The sequence below is a fragment of the Malaclemys terrapin genome, chromosome 17, assembly GCF_027887155.1.
Source record: "Malaclemys terrapin pileata isolate rMalTer1 chromosome 17, rMalTer1.hap1, whole genome shotgun sequence".
NCBI lineage: Eukaryota > Metazoa > Chordata > Testudines > Emydidae > Malaclemys > Malaclemys terrapin.
Window position 1 is genome coordinate 10,792,556 of NC_071521.1, and position 19,573 is coordinate 10,812,128.

General features: G+C 45.3%; 1 protein-coding gene across 7 annotated transcripts in view; it reads left to right on the plus strand.

The window, feature by feature from the left end:
• The window catches only part of RAPGEF1 (Rap guanine nucleotide exchange factor 1), a 126,030-nt gene that overhangs the window by 75,248 nt on the left and 31,209 nt on the right, over positions 1–19,573 (plus strand). For 3 of the 7 annotated variants that reach the window (XM_054007438.1, XM_054007435.1, XM_054007436.1), the window contains exons 10-11: positions 8,710–8,912; positions 11,786–11,944. In XM_054007438.1, the coding sequence (XP_053863413.1) occupies positions 8,710–8,912; positions 11,786–11,944 (362 nt within the window). The remainder of the gene's footprint in view (positions 1–8,709; positions 8,913–11,785; positions 11,945–19,573) is intronic. The other 4 variants (XM_054007434.1, XM_054007437.1, XM_054007439.1 and 1 more) reach the window with 2 other exon arrangements.

Sequence of the window (19,573 nt, forward strand, 5' to 3'; positions counted from 1 at the left end):
TTCTCCTGTCCACCGACCACTATCCACACCAGGGTTTAGGTCGGCTTAACGACATCTCTTAGGGATGTGGATTTTTCACACCACTGAGAGAGACAGCTGTGCTGATGTAAATTTTCAGTGTAGACCAGCCCTGGGAGTGAAAGGCTCTAACTCTGTCCTAGGCTATGTCTACACTACAGCGCCTATTTTGGCATAGCCCCCTAGTGTAGACCTTGCCTATACCAACAGGAGTTGTTCTGTCATTGTGGGAACACTGCCTCCCGAACAATGCAGTGCTCTTCTGTCAGTGTAGGTGTGTCTCCACTCAGGGCTTTGTCAACATAGCTGTGTTGGGAGGTGGGTTTTTTCACACCCCTGACCAACAGAGCTATGCCAATGTAAGTTTTAGTTGTAGATTCACTACAAGGGAGCCGTTAGATTTGACAGCTTATCACTGCCTTTAAGGATGGTTTCTTTCTCTCTCCATACCAGTCTCAAGCCAGAGTGGCCCTGTCTTTTGGATCACTCTATTTTATTCCCACAGGATCATCTCAAAGTTGTTATGGCTGCTTTCTCACCACAGAGGAGAGCTGGACTATCTCCAAGAGCCCAGAGAGAGGGGTTCTTTCCTGGTCCTTCTCCCCTCTTAAGGCTAAGTGCTGCCAGCCCAGCAGTTTATCATCCAGATTGTGATCACCGGCATGGCAGCACAGGACTAGCCTTTCATGAGGGTGTCCAGTGCTGCCATTTTGCTTGGGCTACTGTCTTCATTTTAAGCATAAGAAGATACATTATTAAAATGAGCACTGTCTGAATCCCAGGTCTTTCCATCGTCAGCCATACTCCCAGCTCCTCAAGCAGTGGCTTTGAGGACTAGACGTCATGACTGTATTCTGATTACCTTAATTTTCACAAAACAGTAGATCCCTTGCTTAAAACATGGAGGTCCCATTGAAAGGGAGCAGCTATACTGATTCACCAGGGAATGAACTGAGCACTGGAATGTGTGATAAGATCCAGCGAGTGATCAGCCACTGGTTAGCTTTCCAGTTCTTCATTTAAATAGTTTGTGTGCACGGTCTCATCATTCAGCATCAACCGTATTTTATAATGTGACTCTCAGCCCAGCCAAGAGGAGGTTTGAAAAATGCCAAGCTGGCCTTCTGACCTGGGTTTGTCGTTTGCAATCTTCTCATGGGAAGAGGCTGGGTTTGAAACTTGCCTGGCTTGCTTAGCTGGTCGCTGTTATATCAGACCTCAGCCAATTCCTTTCTTACATGACCATGTTAAAAAAATAAAAGTTCATCATCAAAAAGCAGCATCTCCATTGGTAAGGACAGTGCCCAAATTGTCCAAGCCACACTTGCAACCTGTACTGCTTGCACTCTGCGAGCAGAGCCTGACCTGGACCCAGTCCTGAGAGGCCACTCTATTGCAGTACTTCAGTACACTATCCACATATATAATATGTGATATGGACAATAACATATATCTGTCTCTTGTGAGCAAGGTAAGGCAAAATGTTTAAAGGTACCTAGAGTGAATAGCAGGGAGCTACAGTGCTGGCTTGTAGACATCACAAAGGAAATACAGGCTAGTACGTTACTTAGAGTCAAGAGTCAATAATTGAAGCTGTCCCAAACAATTTAGTGGTAACAGCCATATCTCTTGTGTGCAGCACTAACGGAATTGGTGCAAATCCTCATTGCCGGTCACAGGATCAGGCACACAGCTCATCTCTACATATTGACTCTTCTTTTTAGTAAGGGCTTCATCCAAGCCCAGATTCATTCCTTGCAATCTGGTGCATGGGGGCGAAGACTCAACTCTCTGTGGGCACCTGCATGCCTTTACTTGGGAGGTGCGTGACTGGAGATGTTTGGGCTAAAGGCAATTTGGTGACCCCATTCATAATGAAAAGAGTCGCTTGGGCTATTTGCTTGGCTCTGTGAGCCCCTCTTCATTCTTTTCTGTTATCCTGTGAGGCTCTTCCTGAAGTCAAGGAGAGTTACTTAAAAACAATGTAAACGGTTATCTTTTCTTTACTGCCTGTGTACACTGTTAACCCCAGGAACAAGGCCTGCAAGTGAGTCATCTTTGATGTTTAGCTGGGCTTTTAGAATTAGCTGCCTTCTGTAATCTGAAGCTATCGGAAGGCTCTGAAGCATTGATTAGATTGTATTGTTAGGGAGGGAGATGTTGTTATCCAGCATGTAGTCTGTCCCCTTGGTTTGTTAAGACATCCTTGGTGCAAAGCTGGCTGAAGTATTTGGGGTGTAACCTGACTTCATACATTGCAGCAGACACCTTAATTGCATTCATGTGACACTGAGAGATTGCTATATATATACATATGTATATGTCCATACCCTACATGTAAGCATGCTACAGTTCTGTGGTTGTTAGCTTTACCTTGTTGTTGCTCATAACAAATTTCTGTAAAACATTGCCAGAAATAAGATTTTATGGTAGCCTACCTGCTGTATCTTACAGTGAACTGATGCATGCAGATATCCTGGTATAATTACATACATTGAGAGACATTGCTCACCTATCTACACAATATGTGCATGACACACTCCTGGGGTACTGACAATACATGCATTTGTTAAAAAGATCTAGAACTGTCACAGCTGCAACTTCATTGTGGTCTCACTGTTCTGGGACATCTTCTGGCAACTTATTTATTGGCAGGAAATGTTACAGTAAAGACAAAGGTGGACTTTTAATTAATAATGTACAGCAAGTCCTGTCTAAATTTACCATATGTATTACTGTGAGCTGTGCCCAGAGAGACTTCAAACAGCAGCCTTCTGTCTAACACCGACAGGGTAAGAGATCTGCCTTTCAGTCTGGCCTGAATTATTATTTATTTAGTGCTGTAAGAGTACATGTTACTGTGCTAGTGGTGAACTGTTCTAGACTATTATTAAGAGCTAGCAATGTTCTCATTCTGTACAAAGCATGAATATAGAACAGTTTTAACCACAAAGAGCTCATGGTCTAAAACAACGGGATCCTGCCCCCAAACAGCTTAGAATCTGGAGAGGAGTCATTTGTTCATTTTTCTCTCTATCTTCATCCCTTTTTTCCCCCCCTGTCAGTAGGAAGTAAGTGCAGAATGGTGCCATCTGAGCAGCTGGTTTCTAATTGCTGTAGCTATGCTGAGGACAGTTGCTGGTCTTATCCAGGATGATATAAACTATTTGAAAAGCAGGTGTCATCCCCAGAGGTAGTGGCAAAGCTTCTTTGAGCTTGTCTTCACTAGTGGGTCAATATGAGGTGTAGCTTGAGTGTTCCCATTAACTCAACCCCTGTCCACACACATAAACCATCACTCGTGCCCAGTAGTGGCACGAACCTGAGTTGGCTGACATGACTACAAATACAGGGCAGAGCCTTCAGCAAATTTATCTCATCAGCTGCTAATACAACCTGTCCACAGTGGTAGGTGCAGGTTAGCGCCATGACACAACATCAGGGGCTGCTAGTCCTCCAGTGCCTTCACACAATCCATCAGGCACCTGCATTATGGCTTTTTCTCGCCTTTTCCTGTTCCTTGACTAGAAGTCAACTGCCACCACATAAAGGCCTGGTTGGCCTTTTGTCCCCCCCCAGCCTCATGCTGCTTCCGGTACCAGCAACTGCAATCCTCCATCTCCAGTACACAGCTGTGTGTTTTTGAGAATGGAGCCCAAGAAGAGATCATGTCAGCCTGGTGGCAGCAAGCCAGAGGCCAACACCAAAGTACTGATGGCTCTCTGGTGTGAAGCTAGCAGGGTCTGTGAATTTGTCTAGGAGGCAGTTGCCATGTGGAGTGCAACAACCTACTCGGTTGCCCAAATAAATTTCATTCCTTCAACAGTGAGAGCATTCTACACTGTGTAGATGGGGGATTTCTACTCAGAGCAGAAAGTAAGAGGACCACCGCACATTCTTGGTCCCAGTAAGGTGATACCAGCCGCAGTCTGGCTATTCAAGTGTTTTCTCTCTAGATTTTGAGTTGACATAAGCTGGGCATTTTGGAACTTTCTGGAGGGAGATGCTTCTCCAAATGTACTCCCTCAGACTTTGTCTTTACATCTCTGCTGTTCATTGAGGAGGCTGCAGCCCCTGTTCCACCCTTAAGTGTATGGAATAAACTGCAGGATGTGCAGCTTGCTATGAGCCAGTGATGTAATTTCCCCATCTGCTTTTTGAATGTCTGCCTCATTAAAAACTGCAGCACAGAGGGGAGGGCAGGAGATGGGTGGGAACCTATGCAAAGAGCACTCTCAGGAATGTTTCCATTTTCTCAACCTTCTGCTAAAGATCAGAGGCCTTTGAAGAGCCAGTGTGCCCCTTTAATTTGTATTCTGTCCCCCTGCCCCTCCCCGCAACATTGAATTCAGGGATTGTATTTCACTGTTACATATGGTTTTTCCTTAACCTAAAATTATAGATGAAGTCAGAGTAGAAGCTCTCACCTTCCCTGCACTGGTTCTAACAAGGGGGGCAGTAGCTGCCATGGCAATGGGAAGCATTAGTGCCATAAACAGCCGAGATAAAAGAGCTCTTCATTATTCCCTTACAGATTAAGTTAAGGCTGCCAACTGCATTCAGACGCTCTGCCTTGAGTTAAGGCATGGACTGTAATTTAATTTTCCACAAGAAGCTAATGTGTCACCTTTTTCACCGACACTTCTCATTACTGCTGTAATGCAGCCTTTAAACCCGGTAGATCCTTTGGTATTGGCTGGTACTTCAGCTCTGTATGCTAAATGTAGCACGTTAAATGGTTTTGTAGCTGAATCCTCATTAAGGCTTAGTGTGAGCATGCCAATGTTGGCTATGTAACGTTGAGATCACCAAGTCCAGGCTCTGACTCGTTGGCTTCTCTCCCATCCCAGAATATGCCCTTCTGTCTCCGCCTCTTGGCCTCCATTCCTCCACCCAGGAGAGGCACAGTGGGCCATAGGTGCTCTATACAGATGCATCATGAACTGGAATTTTTGTATGCCCTGTGGCTTCATGGTGTACTGGGTGTACATTTCGCTGTACAGACACAATGAAGGGAATAGCTAGGGCTGCTGAGACTTGCTGGTATTTGGAAACACACATGGCAGTGATGTAAAATAAGAGGGCCGTGGTGGATCAGTGCCTTAATCCCCTCACTTTTCACCTTTAGAGAGTTATGTTCAAATACAAATGACATCACCAGTGGAATAAATTTGGTGGTCTCAGCCCTAACCCTAATGGTCATTTGTCCACACCAGTAGAAATGCAAACCTATCCCCACAGAGAGACACACACTTCAGTACACTGATCGCTCCTGGCTTTGGGAAGGACAAAGTCTGAAACAGCAGAGGTTGTGAGGCTCTTTGGTAGAGCTGTGTTGGGTGCCCAGGAAAGGTACTGAAGATCGGGATTGAGGGGCACAGGCAGAGCTGCGTGGGATCTGAAGGGATGCTGCAGGACAGCAGTGTGATGAACATTGGCAGAACTGTGTGGGGTCCTACGACTGGAATAGTATCAGGCGGTACTGCTCAAGATTGAGGTGCAGCAACAGTGTTGTGCTACACAGTGGTTTTTCTGCACTTTGGCTGCCATAGCTCCTTTTTATTTAGATAGAGAGAGCTGTACTTTTTGGACAGCTTTTCGTCTCCTCTTCTAAGTAAAGTTTAAAAATATCAGAGGAAGTCTCAAAAAAGGTGTAGGCGACAAGTGCCGAGCAGTCCTTCCTGCTGACACGTGTATGAGGCTGCATCCTTTTTGAAATTGGACAGCTTGTACGCTGCCGTTGGCTGGAGCAGCACAGAGTGCTGTACTTTTGGGTTGCAGACCTCATGTGGTGGGATCTGGCCTCTGCGTTTTGCATAAAGGGTTCATGTGCATTCTGATGACTGCACATAAAGCTTTTATTATTGACATTGGTTTGTTGCAGCTGGAACACCAACAAAGGCTGAATGATTGCCGCTTAATGACCAAACTTAAAAACTTACATGAGGGAAAAATAATAGGTCACTAATAATAAGTAGAACACTTTGTGAATGACAAGGTGGTTCTGAAAAAGATGCTGATCAGCCTTTTTAAAGTGCTTGAATGGTAGTGTGCTCTCTACTCTGCCCTCTGCTCCTCTCCTCTGATTTTACAAAGTTATGTTCCATCCTTAATCACCCTTGTTTTTTGTAGCAGTTGGAAAAGTACTAAAGTGGGTGTCTTGCCTGTACAGTAAAATACAACTAAGGCCCTAGTCCTGCGATCAGAACTGCACAGATAGACCTTGTGCCTGTACTGAGTCCCACTGACTTCAGTGGGGCACTATACAGGTACAAAGGTCCACTCATGAGGATCCTGTTGTGGGATTGGGGCCTTATTGTGTCTAGCATCTTCCATACAAGCTGCAATCCAAAAATGCTTTACAGCATTTGGATTCTGTTGCATAATTAGAGACACATTCAGACGTTTAGGAAAGGGGCGGGGGAGAGAGAGAGAGAGGTTTGCAGCAGAAATTTGAGATGACTCAGTGAAGTGGAAAGACCCTGTTCCAGATGGCTGGAGTGCTAAATGAGAAGGCTTTCCCACTAGCACTGGCAGTAGCCTGGGAGAAGACCTGCTGGATGAGTTTGAAGAGACAAGTCCATGAGGAAGGCCATCGTGTCTATTCAAAATGAAGCAATTTTGAATTTCATCCGGCAAAGGGGGGAGAGTCAGTTGAGAGGTTTGAGGATGGGTGCTGTGGACACGCTGCTTTGTCTGGTGGAAACAAGGGAGCCACGTGCTGTGTGTGAGTGACTGTGGACAGCTATGAAGTGTAGAGGCAATGGCAGTACTGAGGGTGGCAGGATGAAAGGGACAGTGATCAGGGACACTGAAAGGTTAAAAAGATTTGTTTTAAACAAAATGTCACTTCCTGCTTCTAAAAGTACCCCGGATTATTCAACCTGAAGGAGTTTTTTAAAATCCAATTTACTTTTCACTGTTTACACAGGTTTTTTTTAACTACCTGCCCTTCACTCAGCTGGGAAGACAAAAACTGCCTTGTTAGCTGGTTTGATTTCTACTTGGTTTCACTGTCTGTTTCTCATGCAGCAGCACAGTGCTGCGATGCTGGCATCATTTAAGCCCAAATAAAATATTTTTACTGCATTTAAAAACCAATTCATGAAAATATTTCTTATTTGATGCTGCAAGTGGACGTTGTCCTTTGAAGACGCACTTCGCTTCGGAGGCAATTCCAGTGAAGAAAGTGATAGTGAATAATCATCTCACTTGAAACCATGCCCCATAATAAATATCCAAAATGCTTTCCTTGATACCTGCCAGTGCCATTGAAAAGGCCCAGAATAAAAAATGAATGTGAGTAAAACACCAGTCTCTCACCAGCCAGCTTTGCTTGGCAAGTTCATGTAGTAGTCCGGACCCTGTTATCTACCTCTTCTTTTCCTGTTATCAGGCTGTCTGGTTCCCCTTTCCTCTGTATAATTCTGAATCTCACGGTAGCTTGTTTTGTGGTGTTGGCACCTGGTAACAGTATAGACAGAGACCTAAGTCTCAGTGTTCTAGAAATATTTATATCCATTGGCCTGAGATTTGGAGCAAGTTGGCATAGGTTAGTGTTAGACTAGCACAACTTTTTGGAGCATGGTTGCTTAGAAGCAAACTCAAAACTGGGCCTTGGCCAGCTTTAAGGGAGACAGCTGATCAGACAATTGGATGGGCTGGCCCTCCAGTGAATACTAATGAAGTGTGAACTGATGCCCCCTCTTGAGGTATGATGATGTTTGCAGCTGCTTTCAGCCAGTGTGAACAAATCACTGTATTAGGCCTGGTCTGTGCTTAAAAATACACATTCCTGAGCCCCAGAATGCTTCTGTCAACCTAGCTACCATTGCTTGAGGAGGTGAAGTTACTACAGTGATGGAAAAACCCCTTACATTGCTGTAATCTGCATCTACATTAGGGTTACCATACGTCGGATTTTCCCAGACATGTCCGGCTTTTTGGTCCTCAAATCCCCGTCCCGGGGGAATTGCCAAAAAGCCGAACATGTCCAGGAAAATACTAGTCCCCTTCTTACCTTAGAGCGGCTCCGGCAGGCTGCGAGCTGCGGGTGGATTCCCCCGCGGCAGCAGCTGCTGCTGTTCCTCCCAGACACCTCAGCTTTGTGTAGCTGAAGAGCCGAGCTGCCTGAACGCTGCCGGCTTCGCGGTTTGCCGGGCAGCCCCCAGACCCTGTGCCCCCGGCCGGGCGCTTCCCCTCCTGGGCTCCAGCTGTGCTGGGGAAGCACAGGGTCTGGGGGCTGCCCGGCAAACCGTGAAGCCGGTAGCGCTCGGGCAGCTGTTTTGCGTGGCTGGGAGAGAGGAGGGGGAATGCAGGGCGCTCAGGGGAGGGGGCGGAGTTGGGGCGGGGAAGGGGCAGGGTCAGGGCCCCGTGGAGTGTTCTCTTTTTTTAACTTTTAAATATGGTAACCCTAATCTACACTATAGGCTTACCGCCTCAGAGCTAAGGTATGGTAGCCATGTTGCTATACTCCCCATAGTGTGGATGTGGCCTAGTATGGGAAAACCTGACAAACTGGCTCTGTTCTCCCTCCTGAAGCAAAGTCCAATAACGGGTTCAGTGTGTCCATTTGTGTTTTGGTTTTGCTTTTTTATGGAGGAGGATCCTGCTCGCTTGTTACCTCTGTTACTGAAAAGGCTTTAGTGGACTGGTCAACAGCAATGAGTGTGGTCCTGATTTGTATTACAGTGCTGGCGTATTTGCAGTTTATGGAAGACTACTCAGAGCCGCAGCCATCCATGTTCTACCAGACACCTCAGAACGAACACATCTACCAGCAGAAAAACAAGCACCTCATGGAAGTCTATGGGTTCAACGACTCGTTCAGCAGCACAGACTCATCGCAAGAGCTGGCACCACCCCCTGCCCTTCCGCCAAAACAACGACAGCTGGTGAGTGACACCCTCCGTATTCTGCCGAACAAAGGCAGTTTGACTTCTAGGAACAGCTTTGGGGAAGTGACCTTCTTTTCATTCTCTGCTGCTTCTGTTCCTGGAAGACTGCAGGTCTGGATCAATGTCTTTATGTTTACATTACCTGGGTTACACTCCCTGAAACCTAAAGTTAACGTGTTTTTCAGACATCTTGCATGACCTAGTTTAACCACCATTCTCCATTCCAACCTCAAATTCAGAGCACTCCTCAGGAGCTTTGAAAAACCAAAATTGAGAATCAAAGGCCTTGCCTACACTGTGGCTGAAACTGTGTTGGCTCCTGTCCTCTCTAATCACATTTGCTACTAACCCAGTGGCCAGTCCGGACAATAACTTTTCCTGACGTCTATGATAGCTAAACCGTGCTACAGACCGCACATTCTTGGATAAAACTTCTCAGCCAGTGGTCAGAAAACTGGCTAGGAGCAACCATTTACACTTAGTTGCTCCTTGTATAGTCTGTCGTAACAAAGATTGTACCAAAGAGCCCTAATGTGGCCGATAACAAACATGTGTGCTCCCCACAGTCTCCTGCTGTTCCATATTCACAAGGAGCTGGGGAGCCATTCCGGTGCCAGCTTTGCCATTTTGGCTTTCTTTAAAACAGGACTTGTCCTTTTTCTGGTCGAATCTGACTTGAGGCTTTTGCTGCTTCAGAACAGGAATTCTACTTGCCCATCTAGAAAGAAAATCCCACCACATTCATCTTGCCCTTTCAGTCCCCAGCACACAGCCAGTGCACTTTGAGCATGTTTGTGTGGGAGCCGTGGGGGCTTGAATGCCAGTTTTGAGCACTGTGGATGAAATCATGGCCTCATTTAAGTCAGTGGGACTTTTGCCATTGACTTCAGTGGAGCCAGGATTTTACCCAGGATTTTTTTGGGGGGGACATTCTCAAAATGTTTTTCATAGTGCCCTCTTTTTACTTCAGCCTTCTCACTTCAGGGATTTAAAAAAAAATAAAACTAACAAACTAGTATGGGGGAAAAAACAGCTCCTGGGCCCTAGTAGCTAATTCCTGTTGCTGCAGCGTTAGTAGCAGGCCTGGAGGAATTGTAAAGAATGGGCCATAGTGCTATTGCTTAACTTGACAAGTTTACTTCAGGCCTTCAAGAGGTGATGCTTGCCTCCCATGTTGCATGAAAGAATCATTCATTTTGGTCCATGTTGGCATATTTCCTCACCTCTTATCTGTGTTGACTTCTGACTATCCCAGTGCATTTTTGTCCATCAAAGGGAAAGCTGAGAGTTCCACGCTGCAGGTTCAGAGCATCTAGATTCCCTGGAACCATAAGCTTAAATTCTAGCAGGGTGAATTTGACCTTCCAAGGTAGACAAATTGAGTGCAATGAAGTTTTACTGTGTGTGGGGCTCCTTGACCAAGACCTTAAAACCCAAAGTCCTGTCTGTTTTGCAAGGACACTAAGCTGAGGGATGACCCTTTATATGTGGTCAGAATTTCTCCTCAGTCGCTGTCATATCCCGTTTACTCATCATCCCACCAGCTCCCTATTTCAGTGACGGATTATGAAGTTACACTGCGATTCTTTGGTATGAGAGGTGCTATGCAAAATATTGATCTCTAGCCAGGGTGTAAGAGCTATTTAACACTCTAGTAGTTAGAGTAGGGGAATTCTGCCCCTTTTCCTAATTAAAGTCAGTAGAAAGAAAGCATTTCCTTTAGGCTCTACTACACCTGTACTGCCCTTTAATAATTATCTGGCTGGCAAAGAGATCATGGTTCTGCCTTCTGGGCATTTTTTTAATCCTTGCAAGATGATACTATCAAGGTGTTGCTTGAGGTTTGCCTGAAGCAGAGGTTTCCTGAAGCAGGCTCACATAAACCCATGTGGGAAATGGTGATGTTGAACTCTCCAAGCAGATATGGCTCATTCAACAAGGACTCTAAAACCCATTGCTGTGGATGTGCTCTGGCTGCCCAGAGAGATTCAGCCAAAGCAAATTGTGTGGATGCAGGGTACTTTCTAGCCACAGGCAAGTTTTGCTGGATGAACGCCTCTGTATAAAATTGAAAAAATCCTTTCTTTGTGAGCTTCAAATGTGATCACTGACACATTCGTACTTAAAATCAGAGAGTCTGAGCTGAGGAGTGCAGAAGGGCCAGAAATAGCCATTGTGCTTAGCGGCCTCCAGATCTTTAATGACTGACTCTCCCCCATACAAGTACACTAGAATTGTGAGCGTGGTATGTTTTGATACGTAAAGTTACAGTATCTCCCTCTTGTGAAACTGGGATCTAATTTTGGTTTTGAATGAAAATCTTAAAACACTGAAAGTTATGCCTGACCCGGGATCCCCCACGGTGCCAGAGAAGACTCATCTCTCAGGCTGGAGAGACCCAAGTTCCCAGGCTGCTGGCTGGCAAAGTAAACAGTCCACAGAAACAGCCTGTCTAACACCTGGAAGTAAGGGCCAATTCCACTGCTTGGCAGTGGCTGCTACTGGGTGCCCACTTCTTTGAGCTCCTCTGGCCTGTGCTGTGCAGGGAGAGGCAGTAGAGAAGAGCTCACTTGTGCACCTAAGCAGCAGCCAAGCATGAGTGAGCTGGGAGGGGGAATTGTTCTTAAGAGACGTGTTAAATGAGGAGGATTTTAATTGTTTTTGCAGTGTCTCTTGGAGCTCAGAAGCACGCATCAGTGTGACTGGCTCAGAATGAGGGTTTGGAGTCCTATGAACTGCCCAAGTAGCTATTTGTGTAGTAAGCAACTTTGAATGCATTGTTTTAAAAATAGCATTTCTCACCCTTTATTCATAGCCTGTTCTGTGCTTGCTTTCTTTGTTTCCTCTCTTGCTTTCTCTCTCCTGTTCAGCAGGCCTCCTATGCTGCCTCTTCCTTCTCTTCTGTCTCCTACTGTGTCCAGCAAACTAAAGTGCCCTTCACCTCCGAGGACACCAGTGCCACTCAGGGCCTCAGTATGTCCGTCTCTAACTCCTTTCTGAACCGGCACAGCTCCTTTCCTGTGCATTCGGTGAGTCACTAACTGCACTTCTTTACCGCGTGTGTGTTTGTGCTGGTAAAATGCTCCTGCACACATTCTGTGCTTACCGACCCAGGGCCAGGTAAATTGGGAGGCTCTCATTTGGGCTTTTGAATGCGTTCGGTAATAGTCAGAAAAATCCCAGTTGAATCTAATTAAATGGCCTTGGGGGCAGGTTGGCCTTTGAGTGTCTTGTGTGTATTTATGGCTAGGGTGGGGGAAGAGGGAAGAAGACCAGGCTTCTGTGATAATGGCGCACTCCTTCAGCTGTGCATCCCTCATAGCAATGCACAGTGGCACTGTGAAGTACTCTGACCTCTCCGGATAAATGCAGTGATGAGGACTAGTTAATTAAATACTGCTTCGTGCATCTGGCCTTTGGAGAGATAATGAGAGGCTGTCTCTTTCTTGAGTTTGATCCATTCAAGTGCATCGAACAGCATCTGCAGCTCCTGGCTCTTTGCTCTTTTCCAGGAAGTGGCCTCTAGCCAGTCTCCCTTCCCATTTCTCCTTGTCTAATTCCCATCAAATATCCGTAGTCACAGACAAGATCGATATGTGTTTGCTTCAGTAAATATACCCGGTGCCCTGAAGAGTGAAGGGGGCGTGAATATACTTTACAGCACCTCACAAGCAATTTGGGTGGAGGACCTCGAAGCAAGCAGGGAATGATTTAAATCAAAATAAGGGCCATCTGTAGGGCACTGTTTAAAATTGTGATAAACTGCTTAAATTAGGTAGCAGCAATAATAAAGAAACATTAATTTTAATGAAGTTAATGTTTCCCCTCAGTCTGACAGTGGGATTCCAACAAATGGTTCATCAGTATTGAGGTTTCATGTATGCAAAATTATGTCGTTGTGATCTATTGTCTGCACAACTATGAAAATTATAACTAACAACTGAAAATAGGCTATTGTTAAAGGTGATCTAGATGTATTCTAAGTTACAGACTACTCTTGGAGGTTCAAAATGCTTAGACAATATGTCTTAAAATTGTTACAATTTTCAAATAGTTTGTTTTATCTTCTTACCTACTAGGACCCGACTTTAGTGTTCTGCACTTCTGCAAAAGTTGTTGATGACACTATACCCTATGCTTATGGGTGTCAAAGCATTTCACAAACCGTGTATTAAAACTCCCAATATCTATACTCATGAGATAGGGAAATATCAGAATCCTCTTATAATAGAGGAAGAAACTTAGTGAGAGAGTGGTGAAGTGACTTGCCTCTATATAAATCCATGGTACACCCACACCTTGAATACTATGTGTAGATGTGGTTGCCCCATCTCAAAAAAGATATATTGGAATTGGAAAAGGTTCCGAAAAGGACAACAAAAATGATTAGGGGTATGGAATGACTTCCGTGTAAGAAGAGATTAATAAGACTGGGACTTTTCAACTTAGAAAAGAGACAGCTAAGGGGAGATATGATTGAGGTCTATAAAAACATGACTGGTGTAAAGAAAGTAGGTAAGGAAGTGTTGTTTACTACTTCTCATAACACAAGAACTAGGGGTCACAAAATGAAATTAATAGGCAGCAGGTTTAAAACAAATAAAAGGAAGTATTTCTTCACACAATGCACAGTCAACCTGTGGAACTCCTTGCCAGAGGCTGTTGTGAAGGCCAAGACCATAACAGGGTTCAAAAAAGAACTAGATAAATTCATGGAGGATAGGTCCATCAATGGCTATTAGCCAGGATGGGCAGGGATGGTGTTGCTAGCCTCTGTTTGCCAGAAGCTGGGAATGAGTGACAGGGAATGGATCACTTGATGATTCCCTGTTCTGTTCATTCCCTCTGGGGCACCTGACACTGGCCACTGTCGGAAGACCGGACACTGGGCTAGATGGACCCTTGGTCTGACCCAGTAGGGCCATTCTTACGTTCTCAAGTCACACACTGAGCAAGCGGCAGAGCCAGGAACAGAACCTACAAGTTCTGACTTGTAGTCCTTTGTTTTAACTCCTGCACTGCTTTCTGTTTGAATTGACTCTTGTAGGCAAAACACAGCACTGTAAGATCTGATCTTGGCAGGTAAAAATCCTTACAGTTTACTTTTAAAATAAACTTCTTTTTAACAATTTTAAGGCTATACATATGATTGGTTAATGATTTTAAAAATATAAACAGTTTGTTTTAGTTTTAAAACCATCTTAGTTGACCTTAAATGGACACTGTTAACTTGATGTTAATTTTAAGTGTTTTTCTACTCCCCTGTTGGTGATTTTAAGGGTTTTTTCCAGTAAGGAAGAGAAACTAACTAGCTAGAGCAGGGGAAACAGTGAAACTGACTACACAAAGTGCTGTCAAAGGCAGAATGTAGCCTTTTTTCTCACTAGTGCATGTGAATTGTAGTAATCTTAGGCTAGGTCTACACTACCCGCCTGAATCGGCGGGTAGAAATCGACCTCTCTGGGATCGATTTATCGCGTCCCGTTGGGACGCGACAATCGATCCCCGAATCGACGCTCTTACTCCACCAGCGGAGGTGGGAGTAAGCGCCGTCGACAGAAAGCCGCAGAAGTCGATTTTGCCGCCGTCCTCACAGCGGGGTAAGTCGGCTGCGATACGTCGAATTCAGCTACGCTATTCACGTAGCTGAATTTGCGTATCTTAAATTGACTCCCCCCTGTAGTGTAGATGTACCCTTAGTTGTTGCTCGTGGCTGTAGAAGGTACAAAGTTTTCAGGGAGAAATGAGATTTTAATTTTGAGTGCCCCTTTGTCTCTGAGCTGCAAAATCAATGTCTTTACGTGCTTCGCAGCAGACCCACGTGAATATCGTAAGGGTGGTTTACACCAATGCACAGATTTTCACATTCATGGATTTTCCTGCCCTTAATAAAAGAGAAGAGGTGAAACAGCTGTAGAGAATTGGATCATTACCAGGATAACACCCTTTGCTGGGGACACAGAAGTGCTAGAAATCTTCTGTGAATCTGTTTATGGACATTGACTAAGGGGACTTCTACAGTCCTTCCTTTCTATGCATTTTCCTGTGAGGAATGTAGTGAACTGTGGTAATAATATTTTCAAGTGAATTGCCATGTTCTGCTCACTCTGCCATCCTTTTGCCCTCCTTCTTCCTCTTTTTAGCCACAGCAAGTCCACTTAAATGAACACTTGGAAGAACAATAAACCTGTTAAAGGATTAAGCCTTGTCTGCCCACCAGTCTCAGTGGAGATTTAATGCTTGGGACAGCAATCCTTTCACACACAGGACAACTAAAGAATCCGCTTCCTATGTACCAAATAGTCAATGCTGATTATCAAGTCTCTTAAAATGATCCATCCCCTACATTAATCTTTATCTGTTCTATACATGAAGCAGAGCCTTCTTAAATCAATACCAGGATGTCAAACCTAATAAAGAAATGAAACAGTTGCCCGTTAGCAGTGTATGAGCAATTCATCACAGTCTCCCTGCCCAGGCCATCCTCTAAGAGTTGCCTTGGTTAGCAGTTTTTCTCTTCATGTGTCTGTGCCTGGGAAAGGAAGGGAGGATGCATATCCAAAGGGAATACACATCCCTCTACAAATCTGTAAGGTTCAGCTGCAAGGCCGCACGAAAGCTGCAGAGCTCATCATTCGCTACCCAAGGAGTTAGCTACACCTTGAGTTCATGGGTCTTGGAGCTCCACATGAAGGAATTGCTTTTATGTGCTGCCTAACTGGCTTTGAATAGCTTGGTCTCTTGCTAAATAAAGGCTTGGCATCACTGTACCAACTCCTCTGAGGATAGCAATCCTGTCCATTAGTCCTTTTCCCAGTCTAAAAATACCTCTTTCAGCCATTTTCTTTATGAAAATCCTCTTTTTTTAGTTAATAGCGGACTTTTCCTCTTAACGTAGATTCCCGATTTGAAATCCACATTGTCTGCTCTGTAACCAGTCACATGTGCACTCACCACTTCTCTTCAACCAGCCATTCTTTGTTCTATCCCTGCTACCCTGCTGTACAAACACCTCTAATGGTGCTTCTTTTCCATTCTGGATGGCTGAATCTCTTGCACTGCTTCTGGCTGGGCCTAATCCTCCCCACTTAATCTCATAAGGGGAGCATTTTCTACTGTGAGCTTTTCTACGAGTGTGCTTTTCAGAGAGTTTGGATAATAGGTTTTGGGCTTTTTATTCCATCTTGGAGAGACAAACCAATGCCCATCTGTGCAAGTGGAAGGCTGCCCTTAGGACTTGCAGCCCTGGTAGCATTACGTGGATGTGGGTTCTGTTTGTATTGTCCTTATGAACTATGTGGCATAAAAGGCTGTTTGCCTTCAACACGATTGTGCAAGTGCACTGAAGAAGAGTGGACACTGTACGGCGAAAATGACATTCCAGAATAGGAGGCTAGACAAGAACCGTAAGAGCCCATGAACTGACCTACCACCCAGATTGAATCTTTGTTTTAGGAAAGTGAGGACAGTGGTGGTGTCAGCCAAGAGACAGGGTATGTCTGAGGGCCACTGCTGCCCCTGTTTCTCTTTCACTCAGTTCCTTTGGGTGAGCAGCCTGATTCCCCGTGAGTTCAGAAGAACAGATGTCAGACATTTCAAGCCTTCAGGCAAGTGAAGGTTTGACTTCACACAGTGTTCCTGTGCAGTGCTTCAGTCTCTTCGCCAATGGTGCTGTCTCACTGCTAACCCTGTCTAAATTCATCCTCTGTTACTAAAGAAAAGTGGATCCCTGTAGAGTCTCCTTCAGGAATTTGTGGAATTTGCCTGCATAATTCCCCCTTGTGGGACTTCGCTTCATCCTAAAACCTACAGAGACAATGTCTTGACAGAGCAGAATCCTTATTCATGGCCAGTATAAAGGCATCAGCACCTATCCACTTCCTCCTGTGTCTGAGGCGCCTTAACCTGGAAACAAGGAGTGCACTTGGACTCCCTAGCTCTAATCTCCCTCCTCTTTGTTCACTGCTGTTTCTCATCTGATAAACAGAAAAGGAGGAGAAAGCAATGGACACCCAAGCAGGTGTCCGAGTCACACATGAAGAGTGCATCTAGCCAGCTGTCTTCTCTGCTCCTGGACCTGGTTCCATATCAGCATTTGATTGCAGATGGAGCAGATGCTGAAGTGCATTAGGGGAAAATGGACAAAGCTTCTGAAACCCTTTCTCAGCTGTACAGGGAGGGGTCACATCTGAGCCACAGGCTCTCATTGATGTGTCTCTGTCTGAGCTTCTGTTCTGACCCTAGTCAGGATCAGCCGTAGCTGCTGATGGAGAGAGTGGTACTCTACCTGTTGGGCAGACCATGTAACCTTTTTCTTCTTTCCTCTGTGATGGCTGTCTTTCCTGCCTCCCCCCCTTCCTGTTCTCCTCCCACTTTCACCAGGGCTGCATGATTTGGGGTCCCAACATGGTAAGGAAAGTTGGCTTGCAAACACAGACCCTTCAGGTAAGCACTTTAGGCAGGTTGGGATGTCCCGCTGTTTCAGGGTCAGGTTGGTTGTGGTTGTGAGGAATGCTGTGCTGTGGTCTCCCTTTTCCCTTCCTCCATACAGAGACTTTGGGGTTTCATTAGCCCTTCCCCTTAGTAAGTTTCACAGCAGATTGCCTTCTGGATCTCTCCTGCTTCATCTCCGCCTCATGATATGCCTGTTCATTGTACCAATGCTTGCTTGCCTGCAGCCTCCCAAAACAGTACCATTTAGAGCTAGGACTTTGTTCACAAGAAAGGGAAGCCATCTCTTCTGTGTCTGGAGATTTTTTTCTGTCCCAACATCTTTGTGCCTGCCCCAACACTTTTGCAGGGGGCATCCTGGACCACTGACAAATACCTCTCCAGTAGAGCCCTGGGTGTTTGGTGGAGAGAGAGGACTTCCTTGAGGAGCATGCTGTGACTGACTGACTGACGCTGGCATTTTTTGCATTGCTTTTTCACCTAGAGGCTAAGACCCAGCCTTTACTCTGGTCTATTTCTCAGTCCCCAGAGCAGGGCCAAGACCATAAGTCATGAGAATGCTGACCTTTCTCTTGCAGGAAGTGGTGGTCTGCATATTTGTAGGAAGAGCTGCCTTTTCTTTGGTGGTTTTATAGTGTTTGATGGAACCTGCTGGACCTCTCCTAACTTCTGTTAGAGTTTGGATTTTGTTTTTCATTGGAGGTGTGCAGATCAGCCTGTGAGCCCTTTGCTAACCAGTATTCTGGCTGTCTGGGAACCATGCGGAGGCTACAGCTTGTAGGGGCTTTTTCTTTTACAGCCAGACTCATGAAGGTTTTGTGGTGACCGGGATGAGAGTTAGTTCCCTTTTACCTGAGCAGCACCGAAGCTGTATGTTTGAACTGGCCAAGGGTTCCCCATTTTGAAGCATTGCTAGGGGAGAGAAGAATTCCCTTCAGTTCCAGCCGTCACGTTAGTTGGGGCCTCTGAATTTGAGGGTTTTTCTCCCTTTCTGTTACACTTTGTAATGTATCCAAAGGGAAACAATTTTCCAGAGGCCTGATTTTTCCATGGTTGGGTTAAAATCTGCCTTTGTCAACCACTAACATTGCTTTTGCCCCTCTTTGCAGGAACTTGTGGCAGAGGTAATGGCTCTTATTGTATAGAGGCAGATCTTGAGTGGCTCAAGTCTGTTTTCCACCAATTCTGGTTCAGGTCTGACCTTCCACCCACAGAGGTGGTGTTTGTAATATGGGTTGATATCGTAAGGATTGCTGCACAGTCTTACCCACGCTTTGGAGAGTCACGTTTACAAGTCGCATTGTTGGGACTAGTCGCAACTAGATTGTATGGTTAATGTCTTGTTAAGGAATCCCATCTCTTGTTTTTGGGCTGTTTTCTGTTGTGAGATGGTAGAAAAGGAGGTGTACAATAGGAAATTGGTAATTGCTGTAGTCTTCCTTCCTCCTGCAGTTCACCCTCCTTCACTCTTGTGGAGATGGGTATTGTCCTTTGTTTCAGCATCTCTCTGGTTGATTCTGGAAGTGGGTGGGCTGGTGTCTCGAATAGCAGACTTCAAGCCTTGTTACTTCCTGGCAGCTGGAGAATGATGCATAGGAGCAGTAATGGTGAGCATATCTGAAATCCACAGAGACACAAGATACACCACTGTGTCTCAGCACGTTTTCCATTGAACAGTGCAGGAAGACTTAAAACAAATCCAATTACCACTTGGTAGTTTTTCCTTACTCAAATGTCTGTTTGCAATTGCAGCATGTTCAGCAGACTTGTACTTGTAGGTACAGCTAATGGAAAACTGTCTTCATCCTTGACTATGCAGAAATGACATGCTTCTCTCTAATTGTTTTAAAAAGTGTGAAAAGTTGCAAGTATCTTTCTAGAAACTGAACTGGCTTCTCAACTCTTGCAGATGGTGCAAATTGTTTCCCTAGGGAAACACTGCAGTTCAGTACTCAGCTGTGACTACTTCTAGAACTTCTTCCGTGAATTGAACAAGATCATGGAAAATTCTCAACAGCTGATTTTCTTTTTTTTTCCCTTTCGTGTTATTGAATGCTCAGCTACCCGTGTGTAGAGTTAGGCATACGCAGTGTACATTTCCCCCCTGCTCCTCCCACTGCTGCTGCTCAGAGAGCTCCGTTCTGACCTACAACACTCCCTGCTACTCAAGTCCTGAGCAGAGACTGCCAGTTGTGTAGAGTGATATG